Source organism: Salvelinus namaycush, chromosome 2 (genome assembly GCF_016432855.1).
Source record: "Salvelinus namaycush isolate Seneca chromosome 2, SaNama_1.0, whole genome shotgun sequence".
NCBI lineage: Eukaryota > Metazoa > Chordata > Actinopteri > Salmoniformes > Salmonidae > Salvelinus > Salvelinus namaycush.
In genome coordinates, this window is record NC_052308.1 from 57616612 (window position 1) to 57642955 (window position 26344).

The window sequence follows — 26344 nt, forward strand, 5'->3', positions numbered from 1 at the left end:
TTGTATCCTGGTCCTATAAGAGCACTTTGTCACTTCCCACGAGCCGGGGTGTGACAGAAACTCACACTCATTCTTATGTTTAACGAATGTATCGTATAGTGTGTGCATGGCAGGCTTAAAATGATGAATGTTTGAAGGGGTACGGGACTGGTCTAGGCTAATAGTAACTAGTCTACTTTGCATAAAAGGGGTCCCTTTGAAGGACCATCAATGTCCACACACGCACGCACGCACGCGCACACACACACACACACACACACACACACACACACACACACACACACACACACACACACACACACACACACACACACACACACACACACACACACACACACACACACACACACACACACACACACACACAGCACTCCGCTCTTGCTGTTGTCGTATGTCATCTACAATTATCCCCTGGGAACTAATACAGGTCATTGAATTGAATGTGTTCCTCAATATTGCTGAGACTTCTTAGGCCAGTACCTGTATGGGGCAGGCAGCAGATGCCACACCTCCACCTCTGTCATTATAGACTGCAGGTAAATTGACTCCACCCCTTCACATCTACCTCCCCAGTCCCAAAAGCCTTTTAGTATACACACAGAAGCAACTACGGTACAGTTCACACAGTCACACTTCACTCACTGCAGCCATCTGAGTTCACAGCACCATGTCCAGTATAGCTAACCACTTGGCCAGGAGGAAAGCTAGGGAGGAAGGTGAAGGCAACAATGACAACGCCATCCCCTTTAACAAGCAAGACTTCCAGACCCTGAGGAGAGAGTGTCTGGAGAGTGGGAAACTCTTCAGTGACACATCCTTCCCTGCTGATTGGAACTCTCTTGGGTACAATGAGTTGGGTCGCTACTCTTCAAAAACCCGGGGCGTGGAGTGGAAAAGACCAACGGTAAGGACTTTGTCTCAGTGTAAGGAGGATAGCTGTAGGAGGTATATCCACAAGGATGTGGTAGGCTAACCACGTCTCACATGATATTAGCCATTTCTGCTTTAGTGATTTGTTAGATGTGCAGCAACAGAGGCACTTATCAATCTGATTCTTGCTTTAGTTCTTCTTGCAATTTCATCAAGATATATGTATCGCGCTCACAGCATGTCTTCTGGATTAATAACTTGATTCAGGCTTTTGTTTTACTTTGTTTTGGAAGGGCCCATTGTTTTCCCTTCTCTTACTTTCTGTGTGCTTATTTAATATTCTGTGTATTGGGATTGGTCAGGATTTGTTCACAAAAATACATGGATGGACAAAATTTTCTTCCCACAATTGACAGATTAAAATGAAACTGTAAATTGAAACAATTAACACCCCAACCCTTCCTCCTCCCAAATAACTTGTGTGTGTCTTTTGACTCCTACTGTCCATGTCACCAGGGTAACCTCCTCATAGCTCAAGTTTCTAAGAAGTTGCAATCAGGCATATAAGGGTGGTGGCAGTCATGAAAGGGACTATGTTATGCCCCAATTACTTATTTTCACAGACAGGTGGAATATATTCAAGCATAGATAGGCTTAATTCTGATTTAGTCAATAACTGAAAGTGTGATCTTGGGTGACATTTCTCTAGTCTATGTCTCAAAACTCTTGATTGAAGATTAACCATAGTGCAGGGAATAATTAAGACTGATTGGAAGGCAAATGAAGTCTTGATAAAGAATGTAATTGCAACTTACTGCCTGTATTTGTGCTGGCACCCTGTCTCAAGCATGCAAATTCCATGAACCGTACCTATATTCTGTCACTGTTTTTGCTCTGCCCTTGAAACAAATTACACTCCATTCAACTCATTTGGTCTTAATGTCGGGAAACAATTCATGCCATTTAGCATCATGTGGTGCAAAGTACCAATTGCTTAGTATTTTTAAATGAACCGATTTCCTCCTATTCATTCTGTTAGTTAAACAACATATGCATTTTCCAAACAGGAGTTGTGCTCAAACCCTCAGTTCATTGTTGAAGGAGCCACGAGAACTGACATCTGCCAAGGGGCTTTGGGTGAGTTTGACACCTAACCCCCATATGTATATATGTTTGCCATAACATGGGATAAGGTGTGATGAGATTATATTTTATTGTTTGTTTGAAAATGTATTAGCTTTACATATCCAAACGGCACCTTTACTACAGATATGTATTTTGATTTAATCAAAAATTCTAATAATACCACATATTGTTGTCACTAGTTTCCTCCAGACAACATACTGTAGTGTACATCCCAAAGCATGGTTATTAAGGATAAGTTATCTCACATACTGTATGTTTATCTGTATACAATGACAAAGGTGTAGTCATCTAGTCATCAATGGGAATGAAATGGAAGTGGAACCAATTGTGCAAAACCTCTTACATTTCAAATAGTGTCTATACACCTGTTGTATGTGGTAGGTTCCCACTTCCCTTTAGTGTCCCAGAAATGTTCACAAAATGTTACATTAATGTATAGGCCTACAGTACACATTAGTGTAATTTGACTACTATACTGCTTCTTGAAGAAATGGTACACCAGGTTCACCCTTTTTAGTAAACATACACCACCCCTAATTTACACAGACATGGAAGACTCAAGTGTGCAACGCTGAACAAACAAGATTTTATTCACAGCTAGCTACTGATTGGAAATGAAATAGGACACTTATTTGGAGTACAGATTTGACTCAATTTCTATTACAATTCAGCATTTATGTTTCACTATATTGCATCATGTAATATTAGTATTTCATAATATATTAATATAATAATAAGGGATACAAAACTACCAGTAATTTGCCAAAGTTACCAAAATGTGGTAATGGTAATTAACAGGTAATCTATGGCAATCTATGGTGACTTTGGTAATTTATACTTGAATACTCTACCAAGCCACAGACCCATTTCTTGGTAGCACACTAAAGTATTAAAATGCAATGATTTTACTATTAGCACTTTGAGTGTAAGATATGAAGTGTTTAACAAATTCAGTTATTCAGTAAAGTTGGATTATTACCAAAATAAAAATAAACAAATGAATATCCAGAAGAATCTCAAAGTTCTCTAGAATGTTCCTGGTATATAAAACATTCATAAGAATGTATACACGTTTTGTATAACTTATTTATTATAGAGAGTAAACATATTCTTATTCCCACTGGTGTATGTATACAGGTGACTGTTGGTTGCTGGCAGCCCTAGCCTCTCTTACCTTGGACAAAGACATCTTGGCTCGAGTGGTACCCCCTGGGCAGAGCTTTGAGGAGAATTACGCTGGCATCTTTCACTTCCAGGTGAGCAATGTGTTTTTAGTAGTGATGGATGAGGTTGCTCATAAGTGCTGATTTAAGATCAATTTGGCTTTTTTAACCCCCTTTTTACCTCCAAAATTTAGGATTGGGGGTGTAGGGTAGATGTTATTGTACACTCAGAGAAATGTTCAACATTTAATGATTTATTTGTGAAGAGTGGTAAGAAGGAAAAAGTACATCAAGGGTGAAGCTGAACAGGAAGGGGAAGTCGTGTTCTACCTCTGCTCAGATTTCCTTGTTTACAGTTTTGGCAGTATGGACAGTGGGTGGACGTTGTGATTGACGATAGGCTGCCCACAAGAGAGGGGAAACTGCTGTTTGTTCACTCAGCTGAGGGCTCAGAGTTTTGGAGCGCCCTGCTGGAGAAGGCCTATGCTAAGTGAGTAAACATCATTCACCCGTCATGGTTAGTAACTGGGGTCCTATTCAATCAGAATTGATAACCACACATAAAAACACATTTTCTTACAGTTTGTCTGTTGTTGTCAGTCTATAAATACTTTGCAGTCAGATTTATTTTATTTATTCAAATGTGCATCCCTGCAATTCATGAAAAATGTGGCTTTGACATATCCTGTAAACCCAGTGACTAGGTTTGATTGAATAGGGCCCAAGGCATTGAACCTGCACAAAGGGAATAACACAAATGACATGGATTTAAATTGAACTGTTCTGAATGAATTACAGAACATTCGCTATGGTATAATATTGATCTGGACCATTGTGGTGACCAGCAGAGGCTTTAGTCATAGAGTGACTGTTGAATAAATATTGAAGTGTACCTGTAGCCACCAGCCACAGCCTAAAATGTAAACATGCCACCAGATTGCTCCCCTCACCGTCTTTACTTACTATGTTTGTTATGCCAGTCCCTATTATGCACTAATTTGTATCATTTGTCATATCTTTTACAAAATATCCCTGTACAAAAACCTCAACACCTATTGCAGTATTTTGAAAACCTTCTTAGCATGGCTTTTGGTTAGCAATATTATTGCTATTATTTTATTTGAGTTATTTTAGCTTCTTAAAAAAAAGTTATTTTATTGTAAAACAATTCATTTTAAAGAATTAACTATTATTAACCTTCATACTACCGACTGGGGTCATTTTACCGCAGAGGCATATTTATTATCATAGCTCAAAGGTGGTTTATTCAATTCTTAAACTTTTTCCGGACTTTGTCAATAACCTTGTTCTTAATTATAACTTTGGGGTCATTTGGACCCCAGCTAAAACACCTAATTCCACCTGTAATAATTTGATAGATGGGACCTTTATTTGAATCTAGGTTTCTCTGGAGACACAATAAATTATCCATACCACCAGAGGGTGGATTTTACTAAAACACCAAGCAAAATCGGATATTTTTAGAACATTTATTAAGTGAATTACTGTATATGTGGACAACTACAAATAGCTAGGTGTCTGGCTAGACTGTAAACTCTACTTCCAGACTCATGTTAAACATCTCCAAACCAAAATGAAATCATGAATCGGCTTCATATTTCGCAACAAAGCCTCCTTCACTCACGCCGCCAAACATACCCTCGTAAAACTGACTATCCTACCGATCCTCGACTTCGGCGATGTCATTTACAAAATAGCCTCCAACACTCTACTCAGCAAACTGGATGCAGTCAATCACAGTGCCATCCGTTTTGTCTCCAAAGCCCCATATACCACCCACCACTGCGACCTGTATGCTCTCGTCGGCTGGCCCTCGCTACATATTCGTCGCCAGACCCACTGACTCCAGGTCATCTATGAGACTTTGCTAGGTAAAGCTCCGCCTTATCTCAGCTCACTGGTCACGATAACAACACCCACCCGTAGCACGCGCTCCAGCAGGTATATCTCACTGGTCATCCCCATAGCCAACACCTTCTTTGGCCGCCTTTCCTTCCAGTTCTCTGCTGCTGCCAATGACTGGAACGAATTGCAAAAATTGCTGAAGTTGGAGACTCATATCTCCCTCACTAACTTTAAACATCAGCTATCTGAGCAGCTAACCGATCGCTGCAGCTGTACACAGCCCATCTGTAAATAGCCCATCCAATCTTACCTACCTCATCCCCATATTGTTTTTATTAACTTTTTTTGCTCTTTTGCACACCAGTATTTCTACTTGCACATCATCATCTGCACATCTATCACTCCAGTGTTAATTTGCTAAATTGTAATTACTTCGCTACTATGGCCTATTTACTGCCTTACCTCCTCACGCCATTTGCACACACTGTATATATACTTTTTTCCCCTATTGTGTTATTGACTGTACGTTTGTTTATTCCATATGTAACTCTGTGTTGTTGTTTGTGTCGCACTGCTTTGCTTTATCTTGGCCAGGTCGCAGTTGTAAATCACAACTTGTTCCCAACTGGCCTACCTGGTTAAATAAAGGTGAAATAAAAAAAGTAAAATAGAAATATCATAAACAAGCACTCTTTTCATGAAATAATACAAGTTGGGCATAAACTAATATTTCACAGCCTCTCAAACCTGATTCTGGGGTCCATTCTTCATCGTTGTCATGGTCCTCAAGCTCACTGTCCTCACTACCATAGGGTATAATCCTAACTGCTCGATTAGGCTCCTTTCGCCCATAGAATGTCCCTGTGTCCATTGCCTGTGAATGTCAGGGGATACGTTGGCAATTATTTATTTTTTTACATCAAATTACATGTCTTTCATTGAGCATGATACTGAATTGCCCTGAAAAGTAGCCTAACTAAACAACGTTGCACTGAGGCAAAAAAAAAGTTGCTTAAATGCACAATATTGTCCTGAGACAAAAAATATATATACACTGCTCAAAAAAATAAAGGGAACACTTAAACAACACAATGTAACTCCAAGTCAATCACACATCTGTGAAATCAAACTGTCCACTTAGGAAGCAACACTGATTGACAATACATTTCACATGCTGTTGTGCAAATGGAATAGACAAAAGGTGGAAATTATAGGCAATTAGCAAGACACCCCCAATAAAGGAGTGATTCTGCAGGTGGTGACCACAGACCACTTCTCAGTTCCTATGCTTCCTGGCTGATGTTTTGGTCACTTTTGAATGCTGGCGGTGCTCTCACTCTAGTGGTAGCATGAGACGGAGTCTACAACCCACACAAGTGGCTCAGGTAGTGCAGCTCATCCAGGATGGCACATCAATGCGAGCTGTGGCAAGAAGGTTTGCTGTGTCTGTCATTGTAGTGTCCAGAGCATGGAGGCGCTACCAGGAGACAGGCCAGTACATCAAGAGACGTGGAGGAGGCCGTAGGAGGGCAACAACCCAGCAGCAGGACCGCTACCTCCGCCTTTGTGCAAGGAGGAGCACTACCAGAGCCCTGCAAAATGACCTCCAGCAGGCCACAAATGTGCATGTGTCAGCATATGGTCTCACAAGGGCTCTGAGGATCTCATCTCGGTACCTAATGGCAGTCAGGCTACCTCTGGCGAGCACATGGAGGGCTGTGCGGCCCCACAAAGAAATGCCACCCCACACCATGACTGACCCACCGCCAAACCGGTCATGCTGGAGGATGGTGCAGGCAGCAGAACGTTCTCCACGGCGTCTCCAGACTCTGTCACGTCTGTCACATGTGCTCATGTGCTCAGTGTGAACCTGCTCTCATCTGTGAAGAGCACAGGGTGCCAGTGGCGAATTTGCCAATCTTGGTGTTCTCTGGCAAATGCCAAACGTCCTGCACGGTGTTGGGCTGTAAGCACAACCCCCACCTGTGGACGTCGAGCCCTCATACCACCCTCGTGGAGTCTGTTTCTGACTGTTTGAGCAGACACATGCACATTTGTGGCCTGCTGGAGGTCATTTTGCAGGGCTCTGGTAGTGCTCCTCCTTGCACAAAGGCGGAGGTAGCGGTCCTGCTGCTGGGTTGTTGCCCTCCTACGGCCTCCTCCACGTCTCCTGATGTACTGGCTTGTCTCCTGGTAGCGCCTCCATGCTCTGGACACTACGCTGACAGACACAGCAAACCTTCTTGCCACAGCTCGCATTGATGTGCCATCCTGGATGAGCTGCACTACCTGAGCCACTTGTGTGGGTTGTAGACTCCGTCTCATGCTACCACTAGAGTGAAAGCACCGCCAGCATTCAAAAGTGACCAAAACATCACCCAGGAAGCATAGGAACTGAGAAGTGGTCTGTGGTCACCACCTGCAAAACCACTCCTTTATTGGGGGTGTCTTGCTAATTGCCTATAATTTCCACCTGTTGTCTATTCCATTTGCACAACAGCATGTGAAATTTATTGTCAATCAGTGTTGCTTCCTAAGTGGACAGTTTGATTTCACAGAAGTGTGATTGACTTGGAGTTACATTGTGTTGTTTAAGTGTTCCCTTTATTTTTTTGAGCAGTGTATATACAGTACCAGTCAAAGTTTGGACACACCTACTCATTCAAGGGTTTTTCTTAATTTTTACTATTTCTACATTGTAGAATAATAGTGAAGACACCAAAAATATGAAATAACACATATGGAATCATGTAGTAACCAAAAAAGTGTTCAATTCAATAACCTGTTTTGTTTGATGTGCGTTTTCTGACAGGTTTTCATGATTAAACAAAGATGGATTCTTACTTTGTTTTTTTCAAGGGATGTGTTGTGTTGATGACATTATATTTCATTTTGATATAACCAAACATAATCAAACTCTTATTTTCTTTGTAGAGTCAACAGTTCCTATGAGGCCTTGTCTGGGGGCTCCACCACAGAAGGCTTTGAGGACTTTACTGGGGGCATCGCTGAGACATATAATCTTAGCAAAGCCCCACAGTACCTGTTCCAAATCATGAAGAAGGCCCTGGGCCTGGGTTCTCTTTTGGGCTGCTCCATTGATGTAAGGGTGTTTTTGATGAGTCATCTTTAAATACATAATATTCCAGTTGTACATTACATGAACCAAGAAATATATATACATAATTATACATCTGTTTGGATCGGTCCTACATTAATAAATTAGAGTATGCAGTAGCGGTAAACAGTTTTGATATGTAGTGTTCTGGGGTACTGTAGATAACAAGTGCGTACGAGACGGAGGCAGTTACTTGTCAGAAGCTGGTGAAGGGGCACGCATACTCAATCACTGCAGCAGAAGAGGTAAGAATAAGCCTTTTCTCAGTACATAAAACTATTAAGGAGAAGTAAAACAAGTTAATATAATGTGTTCAGCCTTTTTAGCAGTTCAATGAGTTGAACTCTTTTAAAAAGACTGCTTTGGTAACATTAAACTTAATGTTGTCTCTGTAACAATGTCATAAAAAAGACTATGATATTATTAGTAGTATTCTAACTGACATACTATTATTACTATGTCATTTTATGACACGGCACATAGATCATTTAAAAAATACGTATTTTAGACAACAGATCATGATGGATGACGTTAATAGATGACGTGTGTTTTGCAACAAGATAAGATAGCCAGGTAGCCTCTTGTCAATCGTAACAGGCTGTCTAATTTTCGTGTTGAATGAAGGTACACCTGCATGGGACTCCAGTTGAGCTGGTGAGGATCAGAAACCCCTGGGGTCAGGTGGAGTGGACGGGTGCCTGGAGCGATGAGTGAGTAAATAACTAAATTAGTAGCAGTGTTGAGCAACTTTATTGACGATATAACCATTTCGGATTGTTGTGGCACACACACAACAAACAATTATACAACACTTAATTGCAGGTCTATACAGTGCATTCTGGAAGTATTCAGATCCCTTGACTTTTTCCGCATTTTGTTACATTACAGCCTTGTTCTAAAATTGATTAAATAAATAAAAAATCCTCATCAATCTAAACACAATACCCCATAATAAAAAAGTGAAAACAGGTTTTCAGAACTTGCTGCAAATGTTTGAAAATTAAAAAACAGAAACGCCTTATTTACATAAGTTTTCAGACCCTTTGCCATGAGCCTCCAAATTGAGCTCAGGTGCATTCTGTTTCCACTGATCAGTCCACCTGTGGTAAAGTCAATTGACTGGACATGATTTGGAAAGGCACACACCTGTCTATATAAGATCCCACAGTTGACAGTGCATGTTAGAGCAAAAACCAAGCCATGAGGTCGAAGGAATTGTCCATAGAGCTCCGAGACAGGATTGTGTCGAGGCACAGATCTGTGGAAGGGTACCAAAAGGGTACCGACCCATAGCAGTCACGTCTGTAGCCATGAAGTGCTTTGAAAGTCTGGTCATGGCTCACATCAACACCATTATCCCAGAAACCATAGACCCACTCCAATTTGTATACCGCCCCAACAGATCCACAGATGACGCAATCTCTATTGCACTCCACACTGCCCTTTCCCACCTGGACGAAAGGAACACCTATGTGAGAGAATGCTATTAATTGACTACAGCTCAGCGTTCAACACCAATATGCCCTCAAAGCTCATCACTAAGCTAAGGACCCTGGGACGAAACACCTCCCTCGGCAACTGGACTTCGTGACGGGCTTCCCCCAGGTGGTAAGGTTAGGCAACAACACGTCTACCACGCTGACCCTCAACATGGGGGCCCCTCAGGGGTGCGTGCTCAGTCCCCTCCTGTAATCCCTGATTACTCATGACTGCATGGCCAGGCACGACTCCAACACCATCATTAAGTTTGCAGATGACACAACAGTGGTAGGCCTGATCACCGACAATGATGAGACAGCCTATAGGGAGGAGGGAGGAGACCTGGCCGTGTGGTTCCAGGAAAACAACCTCTCCCTCCACCTGATCAAGACAAAGGAGATGACCAATCGAGAGCATCCTGACCGGTTGCATCACTGCCTGGTATGGCAACTGCTCGGCCTCCGACCGCAAAGGAACTACAGAGGGTAGTGTGTACGGCCCAGTACATCACTGGGGCCAAGCTTCCTGCCATCCAGGACCTCTATACCAGGCGGTGTCAGAGGAAGGACCTAAAACCTTTATTTAACTAGGCAAGTCAGTTAAGAACAAATTCTTATTTTCAATGATGGCCTAACCCGACCAAACCTGGACGACGCTGGGCCAATTGTGCGCTGCCCTATGGGACTCCCAATCACGGCCAGATGTGATACAGCCTGGATTCGAAACAGGGAATGCAGTGATGCCTCTTGCACTGAGATGCAGTAACTTAGACCCTGCGCCACTCAGGAGCAGAGTTCTCTCTGCTATCGCACGGCAAGCGGTACCGGAGCGCCAAGTCTAGGTCTAAAAGGCCTCTTAACAGCTTCTACCAAGCCATAAGACTCCTGAACAGCTAATCAAATGGTTACCCAGACTATTTGCATTGCCCCCCTCTTTTACGCTGCTGCTACTCTCTGTTTATTATCTTTAACTCTATCTACATGTACATATTACCTCAATTGCCTCTACTAACCGGTGCCCCCGCACATTGACTCTGTACCGGTACCCCCTGTATATAGCCTCACTACTGTTACTTTACTGCTGCTCGTTAATCATTTGTTACTTTATTTTTTTTAAATGTTTTAAACGTACTTATCTATTTTTTACTTAACACTTATTTTTCTTAAAACTGCATTGTTGGTTAAGGGGGCTTGTAAGTAAGCATTTCACTGTAAGGTATACACTTGCTGTATTCAGCGCATGTGACAAATCAAATTTGATTTGAAAAGTTAAGGGGTCTGAATACTTTCCAAATGCACTTTAAGCTTTAAAAATGGTGATACTGTGTTGACAATTTCTGGGAGAAAGCTATTGGTTAGCCTCCAAGAAAGCATATCTATTTGGTTGTGAAATTCCCTGATGTTGTAATACCACTTGGGGAAGCCACCTGACAAGCTTAAACTCTTTCTCTCATTAGTTCCAGGGAATGGGATGGAGTACGGCCGGAGGAGAAATCCAAGCTAGACCACTCTGCGGAAGATGGAGAGTTTTGGTGAAACTGTTATTTTTTTTCTATTGGTATTGCACTGTATTAAACACCCCAATTATATTGTTTGCTACAGTATAACACTTTCATTAGAACGATATAGTCTAACAGCTGGCATAAAATAACTTTTGATTGTAACATTAAAAAAAGTGTTTATTTCCATTCTTGTCTCTTTCAAATGTCATACATAAAATATATATTCCTTTATATTTTATGTGCATGGTACCAACCTACTCCTTGTTCCTTATCCAGGATGGCCTACTCCGATTTCCTAAGGCAGTACTCCAAGCTGGAGATCTGCAACCTAACTCCAGACACGCTGGTCAGTGATGAAGTGGGTCGCTGGAACCACTACCAGTTTGAGGGGATGTGGAGGGTAGGCTCTACCGCTGGAGGATGCAGGAACAATGCAGGTACAGTACCTGTCAATCTCTAATAATATAACATTACATCCAGTAGGTATTAAAACTACTTGTAAGAGATTTTGTGCTGCTTGCCTATTTGCACTAATCCTATCTGCAATATTCATGGACAGCTGATGAGTTATATTATGGTTACCGTTATGGTAAGAGCAGTTCTTAATTTGTAAATCGGGAGGTTCCAGAACAAAAAGTGAGCGCAAGAGGGGTAAAAAACGTTATAATAAACCATTGCATTCATAGCATCGCATTTGCGTCGGGGCATAGAGCAGTAGAGTAGAGGCACTTACAGAAGTTGGACACATGGAGAACATTTTTAGTATTCTAGGGTCCAGGAAAAATGTGGCATTTTATAAACGCATTTCATGCAATTCTAAGTTATTTTACATAACTGGAGACTTCGGCAGAATATTTTTTAATACCACTAAAAATAATCGAAATGGCAGGCTGCGTTGACACTGACAAACAGAAAATATGAGATAAATAAAAACGACCTTGTCTTGAATCCATCAATAGCCTAGGCCCAGGTGTATGGAGACACATATCGTAGGCTACAATATGAAGAGGAAATTATTGCCCTAAAAATGCTTTCCAGTTTCACTGACTCACCCAATGATGCGCAGCTCACTTGCTGGTGATGGCCGATGCGCTCATGCCAAAAGCCTATCTCTCTCTCTTTTGTAAAACAATATTTGGAAGTTGATCAAATATTTTGGTAACCTACAGCATAGTCTTCTCTTTTCAGCAGTAGACATTTGCTTTACATTACATTTACATTTACATTTAAGTCATTTAGCAGACGCTCTTATCCAGAGCGACTTACAAATTGGAAAGTTCATACATATTCATCCTGGTCCCCCCGTGGGGAATGAACCCACAACCCTGGCGTTGCAAGCGCCATGCTCTACCAACTGAGCCACACGGGACCTTTACAACCTGTGTTTTCCCTCAATTTAAAATATCGTGAAACCTTTAAACAGGTCAACATTTATAAAGCCGTGGGGCCAGAAAGATGACCAGGACGTGTACTCAAAGCATGCACGGACCAACTGGCAAGTGTCTTCACTGACATTTTCAACCTCTCCCTGACCCAGTCTGTAATATGTAATACCTACATGTTTCAAGCAGACCACCATAGTCCCTGTGCCCAAGGAAGCAAAGGTAACCTGCCTAAATGATTACTGCCCCGTGGCACTCATGTCGGTAGCCATCAAGTGCTTTGAAAGGTTGGTCATGGCTCACATCAACAGCATCCTCCCGGATACCCTAGACCAACTTCAAATCGCATACCGCCCCAATAGATCCACAGATGACACAATCTCAATCACACTCCACACTGCCCTTTCCCACCTGGACAAAAGGAACATCTATGTGAGAATGCTGTTTATTGACTACAGCTCAGAGTTCAACACCAGAGTACCCACAAAGCTCATCACTGAGCTAACTGGATCCTGGACTTCCTGACGGGCCTCCCCAAGGTGGTAAGGGTAGGCAACAACACATCTGCCATGCTGATCCTCAACACTGGGGCCCCTCAGGGGTATGTGCTTAGTCCCCTCCTGTACTCCCTGTTCACCCATGACTGCAAGGCCAAACACGACTCCAACACCAAACACAACTCCAACACCATCATTAAGGTTGCTGACGACACAACACTGGCAGGCCTGATCACCGACAATGATGAGACAGCCTATAACAACCTCTCCCTCAGTGTGAGCAAGACAAAGGGGCTGATCGTGGACTACAGGAAAAGGCGGGCGAACAGGCCCCCATTAACATTGATGGGGCTGTAGTGGAGCGGGTCGAGAGTTTCAAGTTCCTTGGTGTCTACATCACCAACAAACTATCATGGGTCCCCAGATCCTCAAAAAGTTCTACAGCTGCACCATCGAGAGCATCCTGACCGGTTGCATCACTGCCTGGTGTGGTAACTGCTCGGCATCTGACCGAAAGGTGCTACAGAGGGTAGTGCGTACGGCCCTGTACATTTGGTTTTTACACTGCTGCTACTCGCTGTTTATTATCTATGGATAGTTACTTCACCCCTACCTACTTGTACAAATTACCTCGACTAACCTGTACCCCCACACATTGACTCGGTACCCCCTGTATATAGCCTTGTTATTGTTATTTTATTTTGTTACTTTTTACTTTAGTTTATTTGGTAAATATTTTCTTCACTCTATTCAGCGCATATGACAAATAAAGTTTGATTTGATTTGATTTGAAAGGCTTGTTTTGTCTGCATGGTGTTTTTTCACTGACAGATTTTCCCCAGTCAGGAACATGCGGTTACAATCCACAGCTAGGCTATTTAAAAATATACACTGCTCAAAAAAATAAAGGGAACACTTAAACAACACAATGTAACTCCAAGTCAATCACACTTCTGTGAAATCAAACTGTCCACTTAGGAAGCAACACTGATTGACAATACATTTCACATGCTGTTGTGCAAATGGAATAGACAAAAGGTGGAAATTATAGGCAATTAGTAAGACACCCCCAAAAAAGGAATGGTTCTGCAGGTGGTGACCACACACCACTTCTCAGTTCCTATGCTTCCTGGCTGATGTTTTGGTGGCCTGCTGGAGGTCATTTTGCAGGGCTCTGGCAGTGCACCTCCTTGCACAAAGGCGGAGGTAGCGGTCCTGCTGCTGGGTTGTTGCCCTCCTACGGCCTCCTCCACGTCTCCTGATGTACTGGCCTGTCTCCTGGTAGCGCCTCCATGCTCTGGACACTACGCTGACAGACAAAACAAACCTTTTTGCCACAGCTCGCATTGATGTGCCATCCTGGATGAACTGCACTACCTGAGCCACTTGTGTGTGTTGTAGACTCCGTCTCATGCTACCACTAGAGTGAAAGCACCGCCAGCATTCAAAAGTGACCAAAACATCAGCCAGGAAGCATAGGAACTGAGAAGTGGTGTGTGGTCACCACCTGCAGAACCATTCCTTTTTTGGGGGTGTCTTACTAATTGCCTATAATTTCCACCTTTTGTCTATTCCATTTGCACAACAGCATGTGAAATTTATTGTCAATCAGTGTTGCTTCCTAAGTGGACAGTTTGATTTCACAGAAGTGTGATTGACTTGGAGTTACATTGTGTTGTTTAAGTGTTCCCTTTATTTTTTTGAGCAGTGTATATATATTGATCCTCTGTGGCTAAAGTATAGACCTTATCGTTGTGTAGTAGGCTATTCTGAACGATTTCATTTATTTCTGAACAGACAGCAGTAATTCTGAAGCTTTGGCAAATGTATTTCAATGTATAAGGGGTGCTGCAGTTCCTTCAGAACCCTTCGCGTGGCGATGATTCTATAAGGAAATAAATTATGACATGCAACGCTAGAGAGATGAGAGTTGCAGGCTCATTCATGTCTATCAGAGCAGCGAGGGATCATAGAAAGTGAATCTCATTCTACCCATGTGAGAGATACTGGCGCGCTTCTCACACAGCCACGTCTGCGCGTTGGTCTCAAACATAGGTTACAATGTTGCGAAAACCATAAACCCGGGCTGGCCCAACCGAAATCAACTCTTAGAATATTAAGGACCGGCGGAAAATCAACCTTTTCACATTACGTTCTTTTGTGGGGGCATGAGAATGAACGAATAGGCAACTCGAATGAACTTTGATCGCTTTTATTTGAATTTTTACATTGCAAAAAGGTGAAAGAAAATAAATTCATGCCACGAGAGGTACGGGATTCAGCCAAATAGTTTCCGGAAGAAAAACTCCAAAACAGAGAGGCTCAAATTAAGCACTGGGTTAGAGTAAAAAGGGTATAGTGTTCAGGGTAGCCATGTCCACGATTTTCCGGCAAAATGTTGCTAGTGAAAATGTATTGGTCATGGGTTGCGGGTTTTTGGGCTACTTCTAAATTGCACTGCGGCCACCATGGCATTTCTCTTATTTTTTGAATCTATTAATTTCACTGTGACCTACTGCTTCTGATTATCAGACAATGAGGCAGGCTGTTGCTGAGTGAGTGTGTGCGCCAGAGGAGTGTGTATGTGTGTGTTGAGACGAGCGCTGCAGCAGGCAGCTAAATCACGCGAGTGAGAGGAAAGCAGCACGCGCGCTTACGCACGCCATGACAAGTGATGTGAGAACGAGGAACTAACAGCACTAGCTAGCTAATATGGAGACACTTATTCGATACATGTGGCAACTCCTCTCTTGAGGCTAGTTTTCAGGCCTTTTGGGCAGGTTTTGAGTGGTCATAGACTGGACATTGTAGCTAAACCTAGCAACTCTGATAGTGTTGCCTCGATTAATCACTAATCTTCTTTTCACAAATCTTTTTTCTCACCCATTTCTCTGCAGCCACATTCTGCTCTAACCCCCAGTTTGCCATTAAATTGGATGATGTGGATGATGACCCTCTTGATGGCAAGAATGGCTGCACCTTCTTGGTGGGCCTCATGCAAAAAGACGGCCGCAAAGAGAGGAGGTTCAGCCGGGACCTCAACACCATTGGCTTTTCAATATACCAGGTGCAACATCACCACCCCAGAGTGAATTTATCCACTTAATCCATAACTGGCCAACCCTCCACCTGGGTATGCAGGCTTTTGTTCCAGCCCTGCCTTATAGTGCCAATGCAGCCATTTCTATCTCAATATTAAATCATTTCTGGGTAACAATGATGTACCTTAGTGTAATACTTTTCCATTAAAATTGTCAAAAAGAAACAAACAGCTTTTTTTAGAAAAAAACTACTTCACAAGCAAGACTTTTGCTAGGACTGTCTGAGAGTGGTCTGAGTGAGGGGCCTAATGGGAGGGATATGTAACCTGAAAACGAGCTGTTATCGGTAGAGAGGTTTGGAACTCTCTTTGTTATTGGTCTATAAACTTACACCGCCTGGTGATGTCACCAGGTAAGCCAAAACTCCACCCATGCAAAACCTGCTAATTAGAAGGTCCTGTTAAAATTGTTTTTTCAACCAGCAACTATCAGAAAATAACACTGATCATATTTGTTTTACACTTTTACCGTGTTAGTTTAATCAGCTGTTGTACAATATGATACAAAACACGGAAAAAACGGAATTTCTACAAATCAGCTGTTTATGATATCCTGAATTCGCTGAATCAGGTGTTTTAGAGCAGGTCTGGAGCAAATGCATGCATACCCAGTATCTCTCCGAGAGGAGAGTTGGCTACCCCTGACTTAATCCATTTTAAAATAAAATGGTCAAATCTGTTAATATTCTGATGTTTGTTTTGTTTTTGTTTGTTTCCCAGGTTCCTGATGAGGTATGTATGGTACATAAACACATACAAAGAAAGAAACTCAAACATAATTATAGATACAGTATAAGGCCATTTTCATGCTGATCTGTTCATATCACATTCTCAACTTATGAGCCAAAATATGAGTACAGTGTCTAATGCACAAAAAGTAAGGTAATATGTTGTTTGAAACCAATGTATAATGCCACAATGTAGACTACAGTAAAAAGGCCCTATCCTCTGTGTTTGATGGCAGTATAAGGGCCGCACCAACATCCACCTGGGCCCAGATGTGCTGCTGAGACAGAAGTCTGTGGCAATGAGCAATACCTTCATCAACCTGCGGGAGATCTGTGACCGCTTCACGCTGCCCCCCGGGGAGTACGTCATCATCCCCTCCACGTTTGAGCCGCACAAGAAGGGCAGCTTCCTCTTGAGAGTCTTCTCCGAGAAGCATGCTGCCACCAGGTGGGGCCCGCGTTTATAAAGAGGTTATACAGCCTGCAATAGAGTGGGACTTTACCATTTTTATAGTGATTATTTGAAATCAATTATTAAGCCTTTCTAAATGTTGCAAAGTCGTAAGGCATGTGAATAGATCCATATGTGTCTTATTGTTTTATTAACATTCTTGGTTTTATGTTTCTAGATGCTGTTGTGAACACTAAAATTTTTTATAATGTAGGACTATGTAGCAAACACGGCAGTGTTTTTAAAAAATAATGTAGGCCTATATAGCAAATGGGAATCCACTTGTGCTGACAATTTTTTTTATGGTGTGGCTGGGTAAGATGGTTCAGGAGGGCGGTCACGTGAGTTTGCGAGGCAGATGTCCTGGGTTCGAGCCTCGGTATTAGCCGAATCAGGAGGACGTGGTACTCGCTAAGGAAGCAACGTGACATTATTTACACTTACATGAGTTCGATCATACATTTGAAAATGTAGCTTTGTTACCAGGGCACAATGACAAACACATGTAAAAACTTGACGCGTTTATCATATGGTGTATGTTATATGTATATCTTTGTATGTGTTTTGTTGCAGTCCAATGGAAGAGGATATCAGTGGGGAAGTTGATGAGGTACATCATAGTTATTTCTTGTCTTTTGATCTCAACATCTTCCAACACAATTTTGTTTTTATGCTTCCTGAGGTATGTTTCCGGCTGCAAATTCCAAGTGCAACATAATATTTAAACAGAGATTTATGAATGTTTTTTTATTTATTCTTTTACCCTTTCTAGCCTGATATTACAGAGGGTGATGTGGATCCCTACTTCAAACGTCTATTCTCGCAGATTGCTGGAAGCGTATGTATTTCTATATTATTTTTGTTCTTTATTTACATCAGTCACATAAATCTTATTTTCCTTTCTAATATATTAATTTAATCTTGACAGGATTCCGAAGTTTCTGCCTTTGAACTTCAAAAGATTTTAAACAGAGTGGTGACTCAGAGTGAGTAAAGGAGATGTATATACATTGTGATGCATCATCTGTGATGAGATACAGTGGGTCTATATTTACGAACATTAGACAAAGTTTAAATTTAAACTTTTTCTCCATCCCAATTAAAATTGTTGACATAGTTGCACGTGATAAAACGCTATATTTTTGTTGTTCCCATTACATAACCTGGCACATTTAACCCTATGCTAACCTGACCAGGTGGCAGTGATTATGTCCGGTCACAAATTTCTCATCAGCCAATTACAAATGTTGACGTAGGTGGACGTGATTGAACACTTTTTCATGAAAATGTTCATAACAGAAGTTTAAAAAAAAAAATGTTTTACTAACAAACACGCAAAATCGCAACTAAACGATAAGCTCACAGTGTAGCGAGCTTGGCTCCTGGGTAATTTTCGCCGTTTGCAGCAAGTTTGAATCCCCGGAGAGTTTTTTTCCTTTGAAATGTAGAATTACATTTATTGTGATAGTGTGTTCCAAAGTACGGCCAAAACCTTGTAAATGAAGATTACAAATATATTTAATGAGGAGATTCTTGGAGTCCCTATTGCAGACCAACGTGTAAGCTACTGCTACAGTGGTGTAACGTTAACGTTAGTGCTGCCGGTGTGCACCGAAGCGACGCTTCTCAGAATGGTGCTTGTTTAATAAAGTTTAGATCAAAGCTGAATCAATGTCTCGCAAGATCATCCAAAGTAACTGTCCAGTGATTCCAGATTTCTATGAAATATGACCTCTATTTACTTACAATATGAGTGAAAAAGTTTTTCTTCCTAAAATTGGTAAATAAGTATTTTAAAAAGCAGCTTTTCTGTGTTGGAATGGTGTAGGTGTACCCCAACAAAAGAATGGTATGGGTGTATACTGGTCATTAAAAATATTTATCAGAGTAGACCGCTGATTGGCCAGTTTATCCTTCTCAGGAGTATGACATCATACTCTATGACGAAATAGCAAGAATTTTTGAAAGTGTTTTTGAGATACATGTTTGAGGTGGGGGGGTTTTCTCTCCAGTTTATGCTTTGGCCACAAATACGAGTATAGGACGAGTCAACAACATTATTTGGGTATGAGTTAAAAGAATATGAACTTTTAAAAGTGAGATTATCACTGGACACTTAACTTCAAGGATGAATTAGTATTCTATATAGGCCTAGCATACCGAATATACCGAACATAATAGCATAGTATAACATTACTGTTAGACCAAAACGTCTTAATTTCTTATGTAGGCTACACTTACAACGTTTTACATGCATTATAATCATCCATTTCATCGCCTATTTGAATCGATCATCGAGGACCAGCAGAGAACAGTTTTTTCCTTAACAAAAAAACTTGACACGAGTGGGCCTCGAACCAACTGATACTGTACCCCACAGATTCACAGTTAACCGGTTTAGCATGTATGCCACCTGGCAGTGATTGTAATGGAGTTACATGACAGCTATTTAACAAGACCATAAGGCTCTTAGACTTTATTATTATTTTTATTTTTTACAATGTACGATAAACTGAAACGTTGTGTAGACCTCCTTTATCTTTTTCCTGTAAAAACACATGGATGTGTGTGAAACAGATAAGCAAAAACGTGTGATTTTTTTCAAAAATGCTAAAAAAAAAACGTTTTAATTTGGTCTAACGTTAGAAGCTAGTAGCCTAGTCAAGGATGCGTCATGCAATATTGGGACACTACACTTTACAGACCAAGTGAAACAAAAGTAAACCTTTCATTTGGAGGTTTAAAATATCCCTCTGGTGGCCAAATTGACCTATTTTAAGAAACACTAAATATGCCAGGTTATCTTATTGGAACCGTTGGGCCAGTAACTGAATGGTCACTGCTTTGAATCCTTGAGCCAACTCGGTAAAAAATCTGTTGATGTTCCCTTAAGTTGGTCTGGATAACAGACTAAAATGCACATGTAGTATTGTATCACGTGCAACAACATTTTTGAATTGGCTGATGTGCATTTTGAGACAGATAAAATGTAAACTTAAATATTCACCAGTATGGACCCAGTATGTGTTAACAGTACGGTATATTAGCTTTACTTTTTGCCACTCTGTTTTCAAGGATCTCACGTCAAAACTGATGGATTTAGCCTCGAGACCTGTCGTCACATCATCAGTCTGTTGGATGTATCCTTTCCTACAGTAGCATTCTCAATATGATATGGAAAAATACACATTTTACTTTTCAACATGTGGTATTAGGAAATTGTTCCTGTGTGGCACAGTTGGTAGAGCATGGCTTTTGCAACGCCAAAGTCGTGGGCTCGGTTCCCACAGGTGAAAATGTATGCACGCACTACTGAAAGCCGCATTGAATAAAAGTGTCTGCTAACTGGCATATATTATATCTGCCTTGACCACAATCAGATGGATGGCAATGCAAAGTTGGGCCTGGTTGAGTTCCATACTTTGTGGACTAAGATCCAGAAGTATTTGGTAAGATTAAAGGCAGAGACTGTGCTGAGTGTACAGTATTGAAACTGCTATTATTACTGGTATTTGAGTCTGTCAATAATTTTGATGTCCTATAGGAAATCTTCAAAAGTCACGACTCTGACAACTCTGGCACGATCAGCACCCACGAGATGAGGGGGGCGTTGTCTGAAGCAGGTATTGTTAAGAAACATTGACTTATTTAACCATTTAATGTATAAAACATGCTCTTTCCATGACACAGACTGACCAGGTGAATCCAGGTGAAAGCTATGATCTCTTATTGATTGATGTCACTTGTTAAATCCACTTCAATCAGTGTATGTAGATGAAGGGGAAGAAACAGTTTAAAGAAGGATTGTGTATGTGTGCAATTCAGAGGGAGAATGGGCAAGAAAAAAGATTTACAGTAGTTGCCAGTAGGGCTATGGTAGTAGCTGCAGGCACCATGGCCGCGGGAAAATGTTTTGGGGGTATTTTTCTCCCCACTCTGCTGACAACAATTTTTCTCTGCTCATACAGGAGTAATAAAGGCCTAGTGCACTAAATGTGATTTTTTTTCTCCCATTATTATTATAATTAAAAAATATATATAAATTATTGTAATTTATCAGGGGTGCTCAGCACCCCTACCCGTGGCTATGGCAGGCGCACCGGTTTGAATGTGTCAAGAACTGCACGCTGCTGGGTTTTTCATGCTCAACAGTTTCCCGTGTGTATCAAGAATGGTCCACCACCCAAAGGATATCCAGCAAACTTGACACAACTGTGGGAAGCATTGGAGTAAACATGGGTCAGCATCCCTGTGGAACGCTTTCGACACCTTGTAGAGTCCATGCCCTGACAAATTGAGTCTGTTCTGAGGGAAAAAAGGGGTGCAATTCAATATTAGGAAAGTCTTCTTAATGTTTTGTACTCAGTGTAGTTAAACAGAAGAGTATTAGAAATCTATCTACGTGTGGGCCTCTTGAGTGGCGCAATGGTCTAAGGCACTGCATCACAGTGTTGAGGCGTCACTACAGCCTGGGGTTCGATCCCAGGCTGTGTCATAGGGCGGTGGACAATTCGGGGCGCCTGTAAGCCTGTAAGACTTCAGCTGAACAGAGTTTCCTCTGACACATTGGTGCAGCTGGCTTCCGGCTTAAGCAAGCAAATCTTAAGAAGCATTGTGGCTTGGCAAGTGATGTTTCGGAAGACACACGACTTGACCTTTGCCTCTCCCTTTGGGGAGTTGCAGCGATGAGACAAAATAACTACCAATTGGAGAGAAAAAGGGGGTAAAATTACATTTAAAAAATACATCTACCTTCATGTAATGGAGTATTGCCCTGCAGGAAAACATTGCCAACTGTACACTAGCACAGACATATCAGGGTCAATAGAACAAATAGCATCATCACAACAGTTTATGGAGAACTTCTTTATAAAGTTCTCCTTTATGGAGAACTTATTTAAAACACATTTAAAGGGATATTGCCAATTAGTGGTAGTTTCGCATGCTAGCTGCTTGTGTATGCTATCTCGCAGTATCCCTTTAAAGTCACATTAATGCGGCTACCACTTACTTACTGTAAGTAACACCACAAGTACTACTACCACAACACTCTTACTATTGTAATATTATCAATTCAAATGCATTTGTTTGTTAACTGCAAATATTTATTAGAATGCAGCATCACGCTGGTTCATTTACCCCCATGTCACAACATTTACATGGGTCAGTCCATAACTAATTGTTGTATTAGGACTTTGGTTGAAATGCTGGGCAAGGTTTTTATTATTATGTTTATTATTGTTGCAGGATTTCAGCTTAACAGCGAGGTGCTCCAGCTAATTGTGTCCCGCTACGCTAACTCAGAGTACTCCATGGATTTTGACTGCTTCATGGGCTGCCTGATACGACTGGAAATGCTATTTAGTGAGTGGTTCTTAACTTCATAATGTCTTCTAATAGAGGTGGTTCCAATGAGTCAATCCAGAGCATGGTGCTTGCATCTCTGGATATTGTACACTATAAATTGCCTTGGATAAAAGTGTCTGTTCCATGACCATTATTATTATCATTCTTTAAAAAAAAACTATCTGGGGAAAGCCCATGAACTGAGTGTGCACAGGATATTGTTTTAAATTAACATTTATAAAGTTACTACAATCAAATTAATGGTATTAGCAATACCTGTTATGGGCAGGCAGATTCTCAGAGACAGAATCACGTTGTATTTATCTCTCTCTCTCTCTCTACTAGAAATGTTCAAAACGCTTGACAAACAGGACAGTGGGAAGATCGAATTGGATGCATTGCAGGTATGTCTTCACATCTAACCGTTAATTCATTCATTTAATAAATATTTTCCTGGAATTGTTTCCAAGCAATTCTGAACGATTTGTGTTTGTGTTCATGTTTTTCAGTGGGTCTGCCTGGGCCTCAATTAAGATTCCAGAGATTAGAATCTACTACAGGGACAGATGAAGACATACAACTCAATTGTGTTGGACTCTACAGCTACGATTTCTCAATGTGTTATTTTACTGTTGCTTTTATTGAATTAGAATTGGACAAAATACTTTATAGGGCGCTTATAGGTCTACAGTAGCCTATGGATCACTCTACACCAGGGTTGGGGTCAATCAGATTTAAAAAATATTTTATCATAAGACATATTGAGACCTAGGTCTCTTTTTCAAATGTGCCCTGCACAATACAACAAAAAATATACACATTATGGGAAGCACAAGTAAAACATCACAAATCACACAGAAAAACAGTTACATTCTTACACAATTAAGTCCCCAATCAATACTCTAAACTGCCCGAACAGCACCAGAATATTAAGATGAAATGTATTTTGTCCCAGCAGCACTGTGCTTTAAAAGTAAAACGCAGATATACCTAGCTTGGTGGAGACCCTAGGAACCTCAAGATTTAACCAATCCTGTGAACAAGTTAGGCAACTCATGTGTCTATACTTCAACAGCAAAGTTAGATAAGTTGGAAGTTTATGAAATGGGGCCGTGTAAATGAAAACGGAGTAATGTAGAGATCTACGGATCTTTAGCGAAGTCCAGCCAACCTATTGATACAGTCTGCAGTGATGAGTATCACAACTGTCACCTGTAACAAACCGAAAGGCGCAATGGTAGATGGCATCCAAAGAACCATCTAATGAGGGAACATGTAGTTCCTCAAACATTCTTACTAGAGTATAAAAACAACATGGATTTTGTTTTGCCCATACATATGATTAATTTCAACTCAGAATTGAAATTTGAATTGAGACATGAAAAGTTTCATGCATATTACTAAAAGCATCTGCCACTAGCCATATCACTGCAAAAATTGAATATAACATTTAAAATAATAACGTGATTATCACTTAAATATGTTTTTTTTATGTTTCGTTTTTTAGATGTTAGGTTGTTACTATATTCATGATATTCAGTGAGCTCCAACGGTATTAGGACAGTGACAATTTGTTTAGTTTTGAAATTATACAATGACTATGATGTTGAAGTGCAGACTGTCAGCACTAATTTGAGGGTATTTTCATCCATATCGGGTGAACTGTTAAGAAAGTACATCACTTGTAGGGGACCAAAAGTATTGGGACAAATTCACTTATACTGTATGTGTATTAAAGTAGTCACAAGTTTAGTATCAGTCCCATATTCCTAGCACGCAATGATTACATCAAGCTTATGACTCCACAAACGTGTTGGATGCATTTGCTGTATGTTTTGGTTGTGTTTCAGATTATTTTGTGCCCAATAGAAATTAATGGTAAATAAGGTATTGTGTCATTTGAGTCACTTTTATTGTAAATAAGAATATAATATGTTCCTAAACACTTCTACATTAATGTGGATGCTACCATGATTAAGGATAGGGAATAATGATGAGTGAGAAAGTTACAGATGCACAAATACAGACATGCTAACCTCTCACCATTACAATAAGGAGGTTAGCATTTTTGGGGGGTATGATATTTGTGCGTCTGTAATTTTCTCACTCATTATTCCCTATTCATTAAGGACCATCCTTAATCATGACTATTCATTATTCACGATTCATTCAGAACTATCTGTAATCATGATAGCTTCCACATTAATATAGAATACAGACGCACACTTATCCCCCCCCAAAATGCTAACCTCCCCTGTTATTGTAATGATGAGAGGTTAGCATGTCTTGAGGGTATGATATTTGTGCGTCTAACTTTCTCACTCGTCATTATTCACAATTCATTCAGGACTATCCGTAATCATGGTAGCAGTCACATTAATGTAGAAGTGTTTAGATACATATTATATTCCTATTTACAATAAAAGTGACTCCAAAAAGAGACAATACGTTATTGACCATTCATTTCTATTGACTATGTACAAAAAGTGCTGTAATTTATCAACGCTTCAACCGATATGGATGAAAATACCCTCAAATTAAAGCTGATAGTCTGCAGTTTAACCTCATAGTCAGTGTATAATTTCAAATCCAAAGTGCTGGAGTACAGTGCCCAGAAAACGAAATGTGTCACTGTCCCAAAACGTTTGTAGCTCACTGTATCACAACCACTTGTGCATTATTGCTTAATTATAGACAGCCTACAAAATTACCTTAGACTATTTAGACAAAGACTACTGCAATTCTTAGGATCATTTTTTTACATAGTAAAACAATATATAATTGAAATTATATAGTGATGTATAGAATAAATAAGACATTTTAATTTCATTCAATTCAGTTTCCTTTCATTCCAATTCAAATTCTACATATAGCCTTATTCAAATTCAAGAATTCAATTGGAATTAAAGCGCAATTATAAAATCTATTCTGCATCGAATATCGCTCTAGTGCTATACTCATACATATGATTTAATTGCACATGTCATTACCGGAAACAGAATTATAAATAATTTGTACACTGCAAATTGACTCAACATATATAGATTTCCTAAAATAAAATCACTTAGAGTGGATTTCCTGGTGATTTAACAGTCTTTTCTGTCCAACAACAAATTATTTTACACAGTATATATATATACACACACACACAGTAAACATATAAATATATATTGCCACATTTTGTTGTGTTACAACCTGAATTTAAAATGGAGTACATTTTTGATTTTTTATCACTGATCTACACACAATACGACATAATGTCAAAGTGGAATTTTGTTTGGAGAAATGTTTTGAACTGTATAAAAAATGAAAAGCTGAAATGTCTTAAGTCAACAAGTATTCAACCCTTCGGTTTTGGCAAGCCTAAATAAGTTCAGTAGTAAAAATGCAATCACATAATAAGTTGCATGAACTCATTCTGTGATCAGTAATAGTGGTTAACATGATTTTTGAATGACTACCTCATCTTTGTACCCCACACAATTGTCTGTAAGGTCCCTCAATCGAGTAGGGAATTGCAAGCACAGATTCAACCACAAAGACCAGGGAGGTTTTTCAATGCCTTGCAAAGAATGGCACCAATTGATAGATGTGTAAAAATAAAAAAAGAAGATGCTGAATATCCCTTTAAGCATGGTGAATTAATTAGGCTTTGGATGGTGTATCAATACACCCAGTCACTACAAATATAAAGGCA

The 26344-nt window shown here is 40.5% G+C and overlaps 1 protein-coding gene across 1 annotated transcript; it reads left to right on the plus strand.

The window, feature by feature from the left end:
- Positions 1-667: 667 nt before the first annotated feature.
- On the plus strand, positions 668-23180 carry capn8 (calpain 8). Its single transcript, XM_038966264.1, has 21 exons — positions 668-904; positions 1938-2007; positions 3154-3272; positions 3536-3669; positions 7980-8148; positions 8325-8408; positions 8788-8873; positions 11099-11173; positions 11420-11580; positions 15920-16089; positions 16843-16854; positions 17087-17298; positions 17875-17911; positions 18074-18139; positions 18230-18287; positions 20377-20441; positions 20682-20750; positions 20846-20924; positions 22549-22665; positions 22993-23051; positions 23157-23180. The coding sequence occupies exons 1-21, from the start codon at positions 668-670 to the stop codon at positions 23178-23180; spliced, it is 2103 nt and encodes a 700-aa protein (XP_038822192.1).
- Positions 23181-26344: the final 3164 nt, after the last annotated feature.

Bases quoted from the DNA above. Each gene is read 5' to 3' on its own strand.
- capn8 (XM_038966264.1), top strand. From the start codon at position 668: ATGTCCAGTATAGCTAACCACTTGGCCAGGAGGAAAGCTAGGGAGGAA. The intron at 905-1,937 runs GTAAGGACTTTG...TTTTCCAAACAG, and splicing joins TGGAGTGGAAAAGACCAACG to GAGTTGTGCTCAAACCCTCA. The intron at 23,052-23,156 runs GTATGTCTTCAC...CATGTTTTTCAG, and splicing joins TCGAATTGGATGCATTGCAG to TGGGTCTGCCTGGGCCTCAA.